This window comes from Mixophyes fleayi, chromosome 2 (genome assembly GCF_038048845.1).
Source record: "Mixophyes fleayi isolate aMixFle1 chromosome 2, aMixFle1.hap1, whole genome shotgun sequence".
Lineage (NCBI taxonomy): Eukaryota > Metazoa > Chordata > Amphibia > Anura > Limnodynastidae > Mixophyes > Mixophyes fleayi.
In genome coordinates, this window is record NC_134403.1 from 376,922,766 (window position 1) to 376,942,088 (window position 19,323).

A 19,323-nucleotide genomic window follows, 5' to 3' on the forward strand; every position below is an offset into this window, starting at 1 on the left:
CAATCGCAGATATTGTGCTAGTGACTGATTCAGTTTGTCCATTAGACTGTGGATGGTAGGCAGATGATAACCTTAGACTAATACCTAGCAATGAGCAAAACGATCTCCAGAAAGCTTCAATGAACTGAGACCCGCGATCGGACACAATATTTTCAGGAAGACCATGGAGATGAAACACGTTTGATGAATAATGAAGCCAGCGTGCGTGCAGAAGGTAATTTAGTCAAAGGGATAAAATGAGCCATTTTACTGAACGGATCCACTGTTACCCAAATCGTGTTGCACCCGGAAGATGGAGGTAAGTCGACAATAAAGTCCATGGACAAGTGGGTCCATGGTCTGACTGGAACAGGCAAAGGCAACAATAAGCCAGTAGGATATTTCCGGGGAATCTTGTTTTTGGAACAGAGATCGCAAGATAAAATATATTCTCTAACATCCGCAGATAATGATGGCCACCAGACAACACGAGAAATGATTTTGATGGTCTTTGTAACACCGGGATGTCCAGAAGTCTTGTTGTTATGACACTCAATCAAAATAGAGGAAGTGGGAACAATGAAACAGGGTTCAGAGACTGGAGCTTGAGAAGAGACAAAACTGAGAGACAAGGCATCAGCTCTGAGGTTCTTTGAGCCAGGTCGGTAGGTGATAACGAAGCGAAAACGGGAGAAGAGAGACCACCGCGCCTGCCTAGAATTTAACCTTTTGGCAGACTCTATGTAGGACAGGTTCTTGTGATCGGTATATACTGTGATTACGTATTTAGCACCTTCAAGCCAGTGGCGCCATTCCTCCAATCCCCAGTTGACGGCCAGCAACTTCCGATTGCCAACATTGTAATGTCCCTCGGCAGAAGAAAATCTTCGAGATAAGTAGGCACAGGGATGAAGGCGATGGTCCTTCAAGTCTTTTTGGGATAGCACCGTTCCCACACCCACATCAGAGGCATCCACTTCAATGATAAATGGAAGGTCAGGATTTGGATGTCTAAGCACAGGTGCTGACACAAAGGCCTGTTTCAAGGCTTCGAAGGCAGAGATAGCAATTGGAGACCAGTTTTTTGTATCAGCTCCCTTGCGGGTCAAGGCTGTGATAGGAGCAACGAGAGAAGAAAAGGAGCTGACAAATGTTTTTTAATAGTTAGCAAACCCTAGGAACCTTTGTATTGCTTTATTCGAGGGTCGCACCCATTCGAGAATGGCCTGCACCTTCACGGGATCCATGGCGAATCCTCCCAGAGAGATGACATACCCCAAAAATGTGAATGTGGAGACCCCGAACTCGCATTTTTCTAATTAAGCGTAGAGGTGAGGATGGCGGAGTTTCCAAAGAACTAGTTGTTCATATTCACGATGTTGTTTAAGGGACTGAGAATAAATCAGGATGTCATCTAGGTAGACGACTACAAAGGAGCACAGAAATTGACGAAGGACGTCATTAATTAGGTCTTGAAAGACGGCTGGAGTGTTACTGAGGCCGAAAGGCATGACGAGGTATTCATAGTGGCCTGTTTGGGTATTGAAGTCTGTTTTCCACTTGTCGCCTTCACAGATACGAATCAGGCTGTATGCTCCTCGGAGGTCAATCTTAGAGTAGATCCTGGCTCCCTTAAGCTGGTCAAAGATGACCGACATAAGTGGCAAAGGGTATGTGTTTTTTATGGTTATCTTATTCAACCCGTGGTAGTCAATACAGGGCCTCAGGCTGCCGTCCTTCTTGGCCACAACGAAGAAACCTGCCACAGCAGGTGAATTGGAAGGCCTAATAAAGCCTTTTCGCAGATTTTCCTCTACGTATGATTCCATGGCTAATGTCTCTGGAATAGACAGGACGTATAACCTTCCCTTGGGTAATTTGGAACCTGGGATAAGATCGCACAGTTCTACTCCCGATGAGGAGGGAGAATATCTGCTTCCTTCTTGGAAAAAACATTGAGGAATTCCCGATAAGGAAAGGGTAGCTGCTCTGGGTAAGTATGAGTAACCCGAAGTGACAAGGATAAACAAGAGGAGGAGCACAGAGAGCTCCACCTGGTTATCTCACTTGTAGTCCAATCGATACTGGGATTATGGAGGGCCAACCACGGATAACTCAGGATAAGAGGTACCGGAGGACAATAAATTAAGTACAGAGAGATGGTCTCGGAGTGAAGGGCAAACATCTTCAGCAGAAGAGGAGGTGAGCAATGATGGATCTCACCTTTGTTCAAGCGATTCCCATCTAGCCCGTGTACAAAAATAGTAGTTTCCAGAGGAACAGCTGAGAAACCCAGGGACCGGGCAAGCGTCAAAAAGTTTCCAGCGGCTCCACTATCCACAAATGCAGGAATAGAAATTTCCTGTCCACCATACAAGAGTTGGGCAGGTATTAGTAGGGAATCCTTCGGAGAGATTACCTGTAGGCCTAAGTCTACTCTCTCCATGTTCACTTGGCCTGGTCTTTTCCCGGTCTGACGGGGCAAGAACGGAGCAAATGGCCCTTCTCTCCGCAGTATAAGCAGAGGCCCAGATTCCGTCTCCGAGTGCGTTCTTCTGAAGACAACCGATATACACCCAGTTGCATTGGTTCCACTTGATCAATGGGAGAGGTTGGAGAAGGCACAGGTGAAAAGGCCGAAGGATTTTCCTTCTCAGCTTCCCTTTCTCTGTATCTTCTGTCAATTTGAATGGCTAATTGCATAAGTTCCTCTAGCGATCCAGTAGTAGGATACTGGACAAGCGCATCCTTAATTCGTTCGGACAGATCCAATCAGAAATGACTACGAAGAGCTGGATCATTCCATTCACAGTCTGAGGACCAACGCCTGAAGTTGGAGCAGTAATCTTCAGCAGAACGTCGTCCTTGCGTTAAGGACCGCAGTTGCGCTTCTGCAGAGGCCACTCTATCCGGGTCGTCATAGATCAAACCGAGAGCTTGAAAGAATGCGTCCATGGATTGCAGCTGAGGACTGTTAGGATCCAAGCTGAATGTCCAAGATTGAGGATCCCCTTGAAGAAGGGAGATAATAATTCGCACTCTTTGCTGAGGTGATCCGGGAGAAAGTGGCCTTAGTTTGAAATAGAGCTTGCAGCTTCAACGAAAATTGCGGAAGAGTCTGCAGTCTCCCGAAAAGAGATCGGGTAGGTTCATTTTGGGTTCCACCACAGAAGGCTGAGTGGCTTGTGAGGCTCTTGACGCTTGTTCTTGGACAGCTTGCCGCTGAGACACCTCTTGGACCATTTGGGACAAGGTCTGGATTTGTCCTGCCAGTACTTGAGCCGGACTAGGTTCCATAGGACCGAGTAGATAGTTTACTCACTTCAAGAGTAAATCTTTTTGGCTGGTTATAATGTTAGGAACCCCTCAAACCGGTACTGCAAAACCCGGAGTCTGCTCTGAGAGTCTGGTATTCGCTGTTGCCCCCAGTGGTGGGGACAGACTTGGCTGAAGACTAACAGAGGGTCGTGAGATGCGTACCGGCTGGGGGGAACCCAGGAAGGCAGAATGAAGTCCAGGCAAGGGTCGAGGGCCGGCTGCAGACAGAGTCATGACAGGCAGATAAGTACACAAAGGAGAGGTCAGGCAGGCCAAGTCAAATCGGAGCAGAAGTGGATGTACAGAAGGGCAATCCGTAAGAGTAGTCAGGCAACCGAAGTCAGACACAGGGATCAATTAACCAAACCAGTTGGGATAAGCAGGAGCGAATCAGGTGGTAGCCTAGGTCAAACACAGAAGTCAGGCTGGATGCTGGGATGCAAATCAGGAAGCGCTGGAGCATGGAGACCCAATACTCTGGCACCCTAATGGTGCCAGAACTGTCTATAAATGGAGGAAGGGGGACCACGTAATTACTGGCGATGGCTGCTCACATCACCGCCACCGGTAATTACGTGGTCCCCCTTCCTCTATTTATGAATTCAGGAATAGCGTCCTGTTGCCAAGCAACGGGAAGCGCATGTGCAGAGCGCTTCCCCAGGGCCCGGAGCTGATGCATCTGATTGTTGGGCAACCAAAGCTGCAGCATCATAGGAGGCAGCTGCCCATCCCTGTGCCGAAGCAAAGGCACAGGGACGGCACCTGACCAGACTCAGAACTGGCTAGTACAGTCATAAAGACAAATTGCAGTTTTACATAAAAAAATGCACAAAAATGCATTCTCATGTGGTTCTGATACAGAAGCTAATAAGCCCCATTTCTATGCTATTATATTTTTGGGGCCCCAGAAATATTACAATGGAGGGGGCCTCTGTGGTGCATTACAGGTAATGTTCACAAAGTTAAAGACATTGGTATTAACGTAGGGAAAACAGCCTCTGTCTGGACTCAGTGAGGTGGAAAATTACCAGGCTGGATGCCCATGGATTATCTCTTTGTCACTATGTGCTGAGAACAGATCATCTTGGCACTTATTCAACCATCACAGATACATTCTCATGTTCAACTTCCCATCCACACAGCATGGCAGGCAGTGGTCCGAGCCAACGAACATTGCATCCACAAGTTACATCCTCCGAACATTGCACCCACAGGTCAAATCCAACAAACACCGCACCCAAAAGTCACATCATCATAACATTGCATCCACAGGTCACATCCACTGAACATCGCACCCACAAGTCACATCATTATAACATTGCACTAACAAGTCACATCCTTCCGATCAACACATCCAAAAGTCATATCCCCTGAACAAGTCACAGCCACAGGTCACATCCACCGAACATCGAACTCACAAGTCACATCCACCGAACATCGAACCCACAAGTCACAGCCACCGAACATCACACCCACAGGTCACATCCACCGAACAACGCACCCACAGGTCATATCCACCGAACATGGAACCCACAATTCACATCCACCAAACATCACACCCATAGGTCACATACACAGAACATCAAACCCACAAGTCACATCCACCGAACATCGAACCAACAGGTCACATCCACAAAACATCAAACCAACAGGTCACATCCACTGAACATCGAGCCAACAGGTCACATCCACTGAACACTGCACCCACAAGTCACATCCACCGAATAACGCACCCACAAGTCACATCCACCGAATAACGCACCCACAAGTCACATCCACCGAACATTGTACCCACAGGTCACATCCACCGAACATCGTACCCACAGGTCACATCCACAGAACATCGCACACACAGGTCACATCCACAGAACATCGCACACACAGGTCACATCCACAGAACATCGCACACACAGGTCACTTCCACAGAACATCGCACACACAGGTCACTTCCACAGAACATCGCACACACAGGTCACATCCACAGAACATCGCACACACAGGTCACATCCACTGAACATCGCACCCAGAGGTCACAACCACTGAACATCGCACCCACAGGTCACATCCACTGAACATCGCACCCACAGGTCACATCCACTGAACATCGCACCCAGAGGTCACAACCACTGAACATCGCACACACAGGTCACATCCACTGAACATCGCACCCAGAGGTCACAACCACAGAACATCGCACACACAGGTCACATCCACAGAACATCGCACACACAGGTCACATCCACTGAACATCGCACCCAGAGGTCACAACCACTGAACATTGCACCCACAGGTCACATCCACTGAACATCGCACCCAGAGGTCACAACCACTGAACATCGCACACACAGGTCACATCCACTGAACATCGCACCCAGAGGTCACAACCACAGAACATCGCACACACAGGTCACATCCACTGAACATCACACCCAGAGGTCACAACCACTGAACATCGCACCCACAGGTCACATCCACTGAACAAAACTGAATTAAAAATATTCCCACCCAAAAACAGAAGCTTCCTGCCTGACATTTCTATTTCTGTTGATAACATGATCATAAATCCCACCCCGCAAGCTCGCTGCCTAGGTGTTATCCTTGACTCACAACTATCATTTATTCCCCACATCAACTCTATATCTAAATCATGTTACATACACCTAAAGAACATTTCCAGAATACGCACATATCTCACACAAGACACCGCAAAAACCTTAATTCATGCACTTATCTTCCGCATCGTCTTCCCAAAGTCAAACTTGAACCCCTACAATCTATTATGCACGAAGCGGCTAGATTGATTTTCCTTGCAAACCGTTCTTCCTCTGCTGAGTCACTGTCAGTCTCTACATTGGTCGCCTGTATTTCAACGAATCCAATATAAAATTCTTCTACTAATATACAAGGCCGTCATCAAAATTGCACCAACGTACATTTCCTCACTTGTCTCAAAATATCTCCCTACTCGACACCTCCGTTCTGCACAAGATCTGCGTCTCGCTTCCACTCTCATCACATCCTCCCATGCTCGGTTACATGACTTTTTTCGGGCTGCACCCACTTTGTGGAATTCCCTCCCACGCACAATAAGACTTTCCTCTAGTCTCCAAACCTTCAAGCGTTCTCTGAAAACCCACCTCTTCAGACAAGCTTATGATGAACCACCATCTTAATCTCCCCTATTACCACGCTCTACACAGCTAACACAAGACAACAACCCTCTGACCAACATTGGTACAAACACAGCCCACTCAGTACTTTTACCTTTGTGTTCTAGCTGGTCCAGTGTGCAATATGATGTAGCACATGTCCTTGTGTTTCACACTCCCATTGTACCATAGATTGTAAGCTTGCGAGCACACACTGGCATTCCAATGGTTAACCTGGTCGAGCGATCTCTTCTAAAAAGGCTATGGATTCTTTAGAGTATCAAGGACGCAACTTATTAAATTTTAGATTTAATATACAAACGGTACAGGGCATTGAGATAACAAAAATAATGAATAAAGTTTTGACATACAAATAAAAAATTGCAAACAGTTATAAAACAAATGGGATGAAAGTACAGAGCATTACTTACAAATAATAATCTGTATGCCTGGGGCAGGCAGGAAAGATGGACAGTCCTTCAATTAGATTGATACCCCAAGAAGCTGACAAATTCTCCTTTCCACACACAGGTTTTTAAGCAACATGAAATGGGACGGTCTTCACAGATGCTAATCGGGGGTTGTGTCCTGGGACACTTTTTCAAACCAAATTTACATGTTGCCTGATTTCCTAACCAATTCTACTATGTGATATATTTTTCCTGGACAGCGATACATCGATCTAATTTTACCATTAATAAATCCCCTATGACTTTGTACATTTTTTCTATATCAAACATGCCTAAGTACAGTGCATTCGCAGAGCTTACACTCCTTTTCTTCATTTCTCTGTGGGGCAGAATTCTTAATTTAACATATGAGCTGCCCTTCATCATGCTATTGAGGAATATGTGGTTGATCACTACTTTTATTTATTTTAAGTGGCATATTTTAAAACTGAATTCTTTTTGTCTATACAGTATTACATATAGGCTATGTTAGCACATGGCCTCATTGAGCCAGACCACATGCTGAGCGGTACCTAAAAGTCTATTCAAGTGTCACAAATAGTCTAGATCTCACCCCGGGAGTCCTTTGAACTGCCCCCAGGTGACACTTCTATCTGTTCACACTGGTGTGTGCAAAGCCATCAAACACAATTACATCAGACTCTGCGTCTTTAACTGTAACACTAACTTATCAATGGATTAATTTGATACAACCTATTTACGCTGCAGTTACGAATTATCACTTATAAATAACTGCAAGCTCTCTATGTTCACGACATATAACATAAACGGTAATCATTCTAACACAACTATAACATAAACAGTGATCATTCTAAGACAACTATAACATAAACGGTGATCATTCTATTATCCTTTATTATTATTATCCTTTATTTGTTAGGCGCCACAAGGTATCCGCAGCGCCGCACACAGTACTAACAGTAGACTATACAGGGTGAAACCATACAGAACAATGAACAAAAAGTACCAATACTTCAGAAACTACGGCCAGTCATATGCAGTAAAGACGGAGCGGAAGAACAGGTATGGAGACAGGAGGGGAGGGGGCCCTGCTCATACGAGCTTACATTCTAAGGGAGGGTAAACAGACCAGGCACAAGAGAAGCCAGTTGAGGCAAGAGGAGAGAAGGGAGGATGAGCTAAAGGGAGGAGATGGGGGTTAAGTAGATGGTTGGTAGGCTTTGAGGAAGAGGTGAGTTTTGAGTGCACGAGAGAGGTCGTTCCAGTGAAGGGGGCCTGCACGGGAAAAGTCTTGGATAATGGAGTGGGAAGAGGTGATAAGGGTGGAGGAGTGGCGGCGGTCTTTGGCCGAGCGCAGCGAGCGGGCAGGAGTGTGAATGGAGAGGAGGTTAGAGATATAAGGGGCAGTAGAGTTGGAGAGAGCCTTGTAAGTGATGGTGAGGAGTTTGAAAAGGATTCTGTAGGGGAAGGGGAGCCAGTGTAAGGCAAGGCAGAGAGGGGAGGCAGAGGAGGAGCGGCGTGAGAGGAAGATGAGTCTTGCGGCCGCATTGAGTATAGAGCAGAGGGGGGAGAGACGGGAGTGGGGGAGGCCAGTTAGGAGGAGGTTACAATAAGCGGAAGATGATGAGTACGTGGATGATAGTTTTGGTGGCATCCTGAGAGAGAAAAGGACGGATGCGGGTGATGTTGCGTAGTTGGAAGCGACAGGCTTGGGCAAGGGAATGAATGTGGGGGGCAAAAGAGAGAGAGGAGTCAAGGGTGACACCCAGGCAGCGAAGTTGGGTGACAGAGGAGATGGTGGTGTTATTGACGACAATAGAGAGGTCATGGTGGGATGGGAGTCTGGGCGGAGGAAAGACAATGAGTTCAGTGAGTTCAATGAGTTCATTCTAAGACAACTATAACATAAATGGTGATCATTCTAAGACAACTATGGTAAAATCTACAAGTGTTCAAATGGCAGCGGCCCCCTATTGTTACAAGATTACATCAATTCCCTCAATGTCCTCCACTTATGTAATCTTCTTCTAATTCTCAGAAAATGGGAAAAAAGTCAGCAAGTTCAGCACATTACCCTCTATACAAATATAATTTATTTAGATAAAATGTACTCCCATTATAAACAATAGAAACAAGGTTATAAAGATGTGCTCTTTACTTCATCATCATCATCATCATTTATTTATATAGCGCCAACATATTCCGTATCGCTTTACAATTGGGGACAAACATAGTAAACTAATAAACAAACTGGGTAAAACAGACAAAGAGGTGAGAAGGCCCTGCTCACAAGCTTACAATGTATGGGATAATGGGAGTTTGATACATGATGTTAAGTCTACATTTTGCATTTCGGCCCAGCCAGACTGCAAAGGTAAAAGTGACTCATAAGCTAAATGATCCTGTCACACAACAATGTTGGTCAAGGGGTAGTTGTCTTGTGTGAAATTGTGTAACGGGTGGTAATAGGGTAATGTAGTAAGGTTAAGAGGGTGGTTGAGGAATATTATAAGCTTGTCTGAAGAGGTGGGTTTTCAGAGAACGATTGAAAGCTTGTAGACCACAGGAGAGTCTTATTGTGCGAGGTAGAGAATTCCATAGCGTGGGTCAGCCCGAAAAAAGTCCTGTAACCGGGAATGGGAGGATGTAATGAGGGTGGATGAGAGACGCAGATCTTTTGCAGAACGGAGTTGCCGAGTTGGGAGATATTTTGAGACAAGAGAGGAGATTTATGTTGGTGCAGCTTTGCTGATGGCCTTGTAGGTTAGTAAAAGTATTTTATATTGGATACGGTAGAAAACAGGCAGCCAGTGTACAGAGTGATTCAACAGAGGAATGACGATTTGCAAGAAAAATCAATCTTGCCGCAGCGTGCAAAATAGATTGTAGGGGGTTGAGTCTGTTTTGGGGAAGACCAGTGAGGAGGGAATTGCAATAGTCAATGCGAGAGATGATAAGTGCATGAATTAAGGTTTTTGCAGTGTCTTGCGTGAGATATGTGCGAATATGGAAATGTTTTTTAGATGTATGTAACATGATTTAGATATAGAGTCAATGTGGGGAACAAAGGATAGGTGTGAGTCAAGTATTACACCTAGGCAGCGAGCTTGTGAGGTGGGATTTATGATCATGTTATCAACAGAGATAGAAATGTCAGGTATGCTCTTGTTGGTGGGTGGGAATATTATTAACTCTGTTTTAGAAAGATTAAGTTTGAGTTGGTGAGAGGACATCCAAGATGAAATGGCAGAAAGACAGTCAGTTACACGGGACAACACAGATGTCGAGAGATCAGGAGAGGATAGATAAATTTGGGTATCATCCGCATAGAGATACTGAATCCAAAGGAACTTATTAGATTTCCAAGAGAAGTGGTATAGATAGAGAACAGCAGAGGACCTAGGACCAAGCCTTGCAGTACTCCGACTGATAAAGGAAGCGGAGCAGAGGTGGCCAAGGAGAAATTAACAGTGAAAGAGCGATTAGAAAGGTAGGATGAGAACCAGGATAGAACAGTGTCTTGAAGACCTAGGGATTGCAGCGTTTGTATGAGAAGGGAGTGGTCAACGGTGTCAAATGCAGCCAAAAGATCCAGAATTAGCAGAGAGTAATGGCGTTTAGTTTTAGCAGTGATCAGATCATTGACAACCTTAGTCAACGCAGTCTCTGTGGAGTGTTGAGAGCGAAAGCCAGACTGAAGAGGATCCAACAGGTTGTTTTCGGAAAGGAAGCGTGTGAGGCGAATGTAGGCAAGTCTCTCTAGAAGCTTGGAGGGGCACGGGAGCTGGGAGCTGAGAGATGGGATGGTAATTTGAGAGATAGTTTGGGTCGGAATCCTGTTTTTTTAGAATAGGAGTAATCACTGCATGCTTGTATAGTGATGGAAAGATGCCAGTAGAGAGCGAGAGATTACAGATTTTAGTTAGAGGTGAAATGAGCACAGGAGACAGGGATCTACCAATTTGCGAGGGAATAGGATCAAGAGGACAGGAGGTAGAGTCAAATGAAGAGAGGGTGTCAGAGGGTAGTGGGAAGGAATTGAGCTGATTGCTTGTCGAGGAAGAGGATACCATTTCTAGTCTAATCTTATCAATCTTGTCCTTGAAGTAGGAAACAAGATCCTGGGCACTGATAGTAGATGGAGGGTTTGGGGTGGGAGGATTGAGAAGATTTAAATGTGTTAAAAAGGCATTTGGGGTTAGAAGCCTGAGCATAGATAAGAGATTGTATGTTTTTTTTTGCAGTGTCCAGAGCATTTCAATAGGAGCGGTAGATAGAAGTATATGTGAGGAAGTCATTAGAGGTGCGAGATTCACGCCAGTAACGTTCTGCTTTATGGTAAAGTTTTTGAAGATTTCGAGTTGCTGTAGTGTGCCATGGCTGACATCGAAGTCGACGTGTAGTGTCGCTGGAGCCACTTTATCAAGGGCCGTTGTTAAGGTTTGGTGAAAATGAGGTACTGCCATCTCAGGGGAGGACAATGTAGAGATAGGTGAGAGAAGGTGTTGGAGAGAGGTGGAAAATTGTTAATAGAATTAATATTTCTGCGGGTATGAGGAGGCTTGGTAGAGTTAGACAGTAGAGAGGTTAGAGCAGTGGGGTGAGTGTGTAGCTGATAAGTTGATGATCCGAGAGGGGGAAGGGTGTGTTAAGAAAATTAGAAAGTGTGCATAGTCTAGAGAAAACAAGATCAAGGCAATGGCCATCCTGATGAGTAGATGATTCAATACACTGGGAGAGGTCAAGTGAGGAGGTTAGAGAGAGCAGTTTGGAAGCAGCTTTGGAAGGTGGGTTATCAATGGGGATATTGAAATCACCCAGGATGAGGGTGGGGATATCTGAAGATAAGAAGTGAGGGAGCCATGCAGAGAAATCCTCAATAAACTGTTGGTATGGACCAAGGGGACGATAGATGACAGCAACACACATAGAGAACGAGTTAAAAATCCTAACAGCATATACTTCAAAAGATGTGAACGTGAGTGATGGGACATTTGGTAGAACTGTGAACGTGCACTGTGGGGAGAGAAGTAGTCCAACCCCACCTCCTTGTCTGCCTTCAGGTCTGGAGGTGTGGGTGAGATGGAGACCACCATGTGAAAGTGCAGCAGGTGAGGCAACGTCTGATTGCATGAGCCATGTTTCTGTTATTGCCAGAAGGTTGAGGTTTTTGGAGAGGAAGAGGTCATGTATGGAGGTAAGTTTGTTACAAACGGAGCGTACATTCCAAAGGGCACATTTAAAGGACATTGGAAGAGAGGGGAAACAGGGGTGTGTTTGAGGTTTGCTTTAGAACGGTAGTGTTCTGATGTATGTGTGTGTGAGAAGTGTGGGGGACCTGGATTAGGTGATATATCACCGGCTAATAGAAGCAGAGAGAGAAAGATAGGTAAGGGGATTGTAACATGTGTGACCTTTTATTTTATGGCGACAAGTGGAGGCTGTACTTGTTAGAGATAATAAATAGGACAACAGTTCATGGGTGTTAACTAGCGGTGAGTGGAGTAAGGCAGGTGCAATGTGGACAAATATTTGTGTTGTTGGAGGGGTGAAAGATGATACCGTCCTAAAGATAATGCTATGAAAAGAGACCAAAAAGGGGATTTTAAAGAATTACCTATTTGCAGTGTTCTGTCTATAGATAGACAAGTATTGCAGAAAGAGACTGGCAGATGTAGCTTATTCCTGGAAGTAATCCAATGTTTGTCCAACTGTGTTGTCTAACTGTGCATTTTTGTACACTTTGTGAGAAAACTCCTTGGGTTTAGTAGTTGGTCCTACCACATAAATGATGTATATCGGCAGGAAAAAAGTCCCGGGTTAGTTGTACCAATTGTTACGGGTCCCACTGATAAATGTTTAGAACAGAACGAGAGAGATCTTCACCTATAGCTAGTCGCCTTCCCATAGAGATAGATGTTCACACAAATACTCAGATGCGCCTGGTACTTAAACTCAAAGTAGCAAAAGTTTAGCACTGGTACCAAGTAGTAAAGATATAAAGAGACTAAGAATACAGCACACCACATGGTATACAGAGGGATAACCGGTAACGAAGCAAATTGTCCAGGACAGAGACAATAATAACCCTAGAGAAACCAAAGGGTCGAGGTGGGCAGTGAGCAGGGATAGTCCAGAAACAAGCAAAAGGTCGACAGACAAGGAGAATCCAGTAACAAGCTTATCTTGCCCGGAAGTTGTGAAGAGTATTTTAAGAAAAAACGTTGAGATACGCAAGTAGCGATTCAACAAGGAACGGAACTCAAGACACAAACGAAGATGAATCCCTACTTAAGTGACTTCCGCAACGGATAAAAACACGCAACATGGAGATAAGAACGACTATGGAACTTAAGAAGTTCTTACCTCATATTACGAAGTTTCTTACTTAAAGATAAATCCGTATTATGGAACAGGAAAAGTGGGAGGTGCAAAGGGTTTGTTTAGAAATGTTACAACACAAACTGGAGTGTATTGTGCAGAATTGTTGTTACCTAATTATTTGCATTAGCATTTATATAATTATATTACCTTGGATAAATGTATTTAAAATGTTGTTAATATTAATTGCAAACACACACACTGGTCGGGGAAGGGCTAGCGTGCTTTCATCACGGGGGGGGGGGGGGGAGGCCCACATCTTCCTAGGGAATATGTGGAAAGAGATAAAAATATATGGGAGTTATGATCAGCACGTTACCTTAGTGGTTAGCACTTCTGTTATACAACACTGGCATCATGAGTTCGAATACCAAACATGGCCTTAGCATCTGTGTGCAGCTTGTGGACCTGAATCATTAAGGAAAGGAACACAACAGGAGATGTATGGTCTTAGCTGCGGGAGACACGCAGGTCGCGGTCCTCAGAGGGAGTAACCAGTGAAGCTGTAAGATGGAACGGTGTCAGGCAGGCTGGATCCGAATGGAGAATCAGGATATGCCACAAGGAGAATCCAATATCGTAGTCAGGGATAGCCGGGTCAGGTGTCAGAAGCGTAGAGAGAGTTGTCAAGAAGCCGGGTTTGGTACACAGGGAAGGCAGAGGAAGAATGGTCAGGAACAATCCGGGTAATTCACAAGAGGTAACACAGGAACGCTGGAGCTAGGTGAGACCTAATACTCTGGCACTCACCAAGTGCCAGAGTGACCCTTATATACAGGAGACAGTCCAATCATTGGCGGTGGTGACGCTAAACACCACTGCCGGAATTACTGAGAAGCGTTCCGTTGCATAGCAACGGAACGCGCGACCGCCGACCCGGAAGTGCGCTCGGCAACAGAAGCAGACGTCAGTCTCTGTGCAGCGGACATAGCACAGGGACGGCGTCTGACAATATGTTTAACACAGACTATGGTTGATTACTGATTATTTTTCAGCTGAGGCAGATATTTCCCAGTTAAGGCCTGGTAGTTCATCAATGAAAGCCTTCAGTTTGGTCTTTATTTCAGCTAAACTCTAACAATCAAGCTTCAACATTATTGAAAACTCAGATCTGATAATCTCAGCAGGGGCAGCCCTAACAGCCTAGTTAGAAAATATTTGCAGATTTCAATGGTAAACTTTATTTTCAGTCAAAACTGTCTGATGCATGCATTTGTATATGATTATGTATTGAAAAATTAAACATGCCTTTACTTTCATCACCAAACACCCAACTGTATTTTTAGGATCTTAAGAGAATTTAAAAAGTGTGATATAAACAATATTTGAAAAAGATTTTACCTTGCAAATCAGTTTGGCACCTGAAGTGTCCTGCCTCCACAGCTTCAGGAGGGCTGGGGATCTGTTGGACAAACATGTAACATGGGGGAAGTACCAAAACACATAAGAATCATCTTAATAGATATTAAACAAGAAAAAAAATATTGGTTAAAATTTATAATACAAACAACACACACATTAAAATGCACGTTACATATGAAAATAGTTCAAGTCTATATAATGTATTAATTTTTCAATCTGCACGTTGTCTTCCTGGTTAGTCATTCCACCTGCCAACACTGGGGTCATGAGTTAGATTCCTGACTGTTGGGGAATATCCCTAAATTGAATTTTGTAATTTGTGTAGCGCTACAACAGGGACAAGCAGGTGATCAAAATAAAGTTAATCCAAACAAATAGAAAATATCCACAGATAAAAGCAAGTAACACCCATGTCACAAAAAAAATTAGAGCCAAACAAATTAGTCTATTATTATATTATACATCAACGAATTTACAATGCAATATATTAAAAGTGTGCATGCACCATTGATTTAGGGGTAAAATAGTACATTGTATAATTATTGACATTAATAAAAAAAAAAGTTTATTATGAGTGAAGTGTATGCAGTTATATTGTCACGATCTGCATCCTGCAGCTCCTGTCTGCAGGTACTTTGTTGGACATTTGTATCCTGCCTGTAGTTCCACTGTCCAACAAAGGGGCCACTGTGGTACTTAGACTGCTCTTACCTGCCTCGTTATTGCTGGAAGCTTAAACACCTGCTTCTGGCCTATATATGCCTGTCTGTCCCAGCAACCTTTGCCAGATGTTGCTGTTCCTGTACCCTGGCTCCTTATTGCTACCTGTTCTCTGAAGTTTCCATCACATCTATCCGCAGATCATCTCAGCCACTGTGTCTACTCCAGTATCGCTGTGGTAACGCTCTGGCAGATTATTGCTACCTGTTCTCTTAGTTCCCAGCACATCTATCCACAGATAATCTCAGCCACTGCGTCTACTCCAGTATTGCTACCTGTTCTCTGACATTCACAGCACATCTATCCGCAGATCATCACAAACTCTGTGTCTACTCCACTATCCTGCGGTAATGTTCTGCATATTATTGATACCTGTTCTCTGAGTCTTCAGTGCCTTGCTTCGCAGACTGTCACACCTTGTGTGCCATCTCCACTACTTTGTGGTTAAGTCCTGTGGACCATCGCATTCTGCATTTGTTATCCACTGTGTTCCTTAGCTATTTCTGCCATACCCTACCGTACTGCAACCTGAAACCTGTGTAACCTGTGTTAATAAATACCACTTCATTTCACTACGCTCTCTGTGATTTTTATTGGGAATCCAGACATATGTGTTGTTCATAGTTATTTGTGATTAATGGTATTTAAAGCAAACATTGGTTTTAAAACAGTTTAGTGTTGTGGCTTATTCGGCGCTACTAGTGTGTACAATTGTTAATTTTTCTCAGTAACACTTTAGCTTGCCACTAGCACTTACATGACTTGCAGGCAATGGTGTATTGTTGAGCTTGTCGTTCTAGGCTATATAATACACATATTTTTCCATCTGAACCTTGCCTTAGTGGTTAGACAATCAACCTTCCAACAGTGGAGTCATTAGTTTGATTCCTGACTCACGGCCTTATCTCTGCGAAGTTTAAATATACCCCACATGTTTTTGTGGGTTTCCTCCTATGTGTACCTTATAAAAGAGTAGGCATGGTTTATGTACTTACATTTTAAAAACATAGTTTAAACAAATTGAACTGTAATGCCTTTCATTTATTCTAGCGCAGCGGTTCCCAAAGTGTGCGCCGCGGCTCCCTGGGGTGCCGCGATCGCCCTAGCAAAAAAAGAAGAGAAACAAAAAAAACCCCCAAAAAAACAAACTTACCCATCATCCAGTGCCGGATCCTCCTCCTCACTGAGGAAGTCATCACGTCCGGCAGCCTCAGTGAGAAGCAGCAGCAACAGCAGAGAGGAAAGAAGGTAAGTAAGGGAGAGTGAAGGGGGGCGCAGAAAGACATTTATTGATTATAGAAGGAAAGATGAAAGGCCAATGGAACACCAAGTTAAACATTTAACTATATGCAGAAAGCCTAAGAAATAAACGCTGCAACAGGTCACTGTGTTTTTCATAGTTAGAGAGCATAAATGTGTTGTTAATTGCATGAAAGAGCAGCAAATCATAATGAATATGTGAACTAATAATATAGAACTGCATTGGATTACAGAAATGTATTTAACAAGCATAATACTGTTAAGACATTTAAAACACTATGGGTAAAGGCACATTATGTCTTCTGTAAGTGCGCTAATTAGTTTGCTATTAGCAGAAAATTGAACCTTCATTAGAAGTTTACCATGTTCATAGAATTTTTTTTTACACTTTTTATTTATATATCCATTTCCAGGGTCACTTTTTCAAATTATACCACCCAAAGGACACTTTAGAGAGCACATTGCTACCCAAACTTGAACACTGGATATGATCACATATTTAACTAGCATTTTATTAGGAAGAGGAACAGATACATGTATAGGATCTTTAAACCATAAGCCAATTAAAGCAAACTTTTGAAGACCATAAAAAGAAAATACTTGCTGCTGTTTGGTGATAGTTTCAGACACATAGGGGGGAATTCAGTTGGCCACGTTACTTGTCAAAGTAACGCGGGCAGTACACCATTACCGTTACTATGGTAATAGTGCGTATTATTACCGTTAGAACTGTCATTTTAATGCTGATTTTTACTGAGAGCCGCAAGCAGAAATCTGTGTTAAAATTACAGTACCTCAGTGAGGAGCAGAGAGGATGTCAGGAAAGAAGGTAAGTAAAGGAGAGTGAAGGGGGGCACAGAGAGACATGCTGAAGGGGCACAGAGAGACACGCTGAAGGGGCACAGAGAGACACGCTGAAGGGGGCACAGAGAGACACGCTGAAGGGGGCACAGAGAGACACGCTGAAGGGGGCACAGAGAGACACGCTGAAGGGGCACAGAGAGACACGCTGAAGAGGGACAGAGATACACGCTGAAGGGGGCACAGAGAGACACGCTGAAGGGGCACAGAGAGACACGCTGAAGGGGGCAGAGAGACAAGCTGAAGGGGGCAGAGAGACACGCTAAAGGGGGACAGAGAGACACGCTAAAGGGGGACAGAGAGACACGCTGAAGGGGGACAGAGAGACACGCTGAAGGGGGACAGAGAGACACTCTGAAGGGGGCACAGAGAGACACGCTGAAGGGGGCACAGAGAGACACGCTGAAGGGGGCACAGAGAGACACGCTGAAGGGGGCACAGAGAGACACGCTGAAGGGGGCACAGAGAGACACGCTGAAGGGGGCACAGAGAGACACGCTGAAGGAGGGGGACAGAGACGCGCTGAAGAGAGGGACAGAGACACGCTGAAGGAGAGAGACAGAGACACGCTGAAGGAGGGGGACAGAGAGACACGCTGAAGGAGGGGGACAGAGAGACACGCTGAAGGAGGGGGACAGAGAGACACGCTGAAGGAGGGGGACAGAGAGACACGCTGAAGGAGGGGGACAGAGAGAGACGCTGAAGGAGGGGGACAGAGAGACACGCTGAAGGAGGGGGACAGAGAAACACCCTGAAGGAGGGGGACAGAGAGAAACGCTGAAGGTGGGGGACAGAGAGAGACGCTGAAGGAGGGGGACAGAGAGAGATGGCGAAGAAGGGGACATAGTAATATGGTGAAGGGGCGCAGTGATATGATGAAGGGCCCTAAATACATCTTACGTCATTTTGACCCAACTACTTAAAAAACTGGACTACTCTGTAATTATTTTGGCTTAGGGGTGCCTTGGAAAGATTATGGTGACCCTAAGGGTGCCTCGAACTGAGAAAGTTTGGGAAGCACTGTTCTAGCGTATTACCCGTGAAAAAAAAATATCAAACAAGGTATAGGTTAACTATAAGATATTAGACATCAACCACTTCACATTGCAATATCTTTAAACTGTGCATTTACGTTTAAAAAAAAAAAAAGAATACATTGTTTAATTAGTGACAATATAAAAAAAAAAAAATTTGTTGAATGAGGTGTATGCAGATGTATGTTGTGCATATTTAGTTGTGAGTAGGGGTATTTTAAACAAACAATGATTTTTCAACAGTTTAGTGTTGTTATGCAGTGCTACCGCTATAGCATTTTTGGACTTAAACATGACCCAGAGTGTTAAGCATGAATTTAAGAAAAACGCTAAGTACTGCTTCTTATCTATCTGACGGATCTGGAGGTAAATGCCTACTCTTCTTAAGTCACTACGATCTCCGCCCAATCTCCACCCATTCCCCACCCTTTTTTCTCAAGAAGTTGGAGAGATTCTTAAGTGCAGTTAAGAACAGTTGCGGCCTTAACTTATGAAAGATTTATTTTAGGTGACGGATTTTCATTCTTATCTCCCTTTTTGGGCATGTGCAGAGTGGATTTTATATGATCCGCACAAAATCGGCAGATAAGAACGGTAATGAATCAGGCCCAATTACAGGCAATCTGAACCTTTAGGGTTTAGCACACAGCAGGCTGCACGAATGCAGGACAAGAACGCTATAAACGGCAGGAAAGCTAAACCCTCCCTGCCATTTAAACTGATGAGGACCTGGGCTGCAATCACAACACAGAGCACAGAAGTCGCAGAGCCAATAGAAGAGCTCAACTTTACCAAAGGTCACCCGATATCATCACACAGAGACTGCTA

At 44.5% G+C, this 19,323-nt stretch overlaps 1 protein-coding gene across 2 annotated transcripts in view; it reads right to left on the reverse strand.

Annotated features, from left to right (window-relative positions):
* The window catches only part of CRYAA (crystallin alpha A), a 33,984-nt gene that overhangs the window by 10,004 nt on the left and 4,657 nt on the right, over positions 1–19,323 (reverse strand). For both annotated transcript variants that reach the window (XM_075197565.1, XM_075197564.1), the window contains exon 2: positions 14,600–14,660. In XM_075197565.1, coding sequence (XP_075053666.1) covers positions 14,600–14,660 — 61 coding nt within the window. The remainder of the gene's footprint in view (positions 1–14,599; positions 14,661–19,323) is intronic.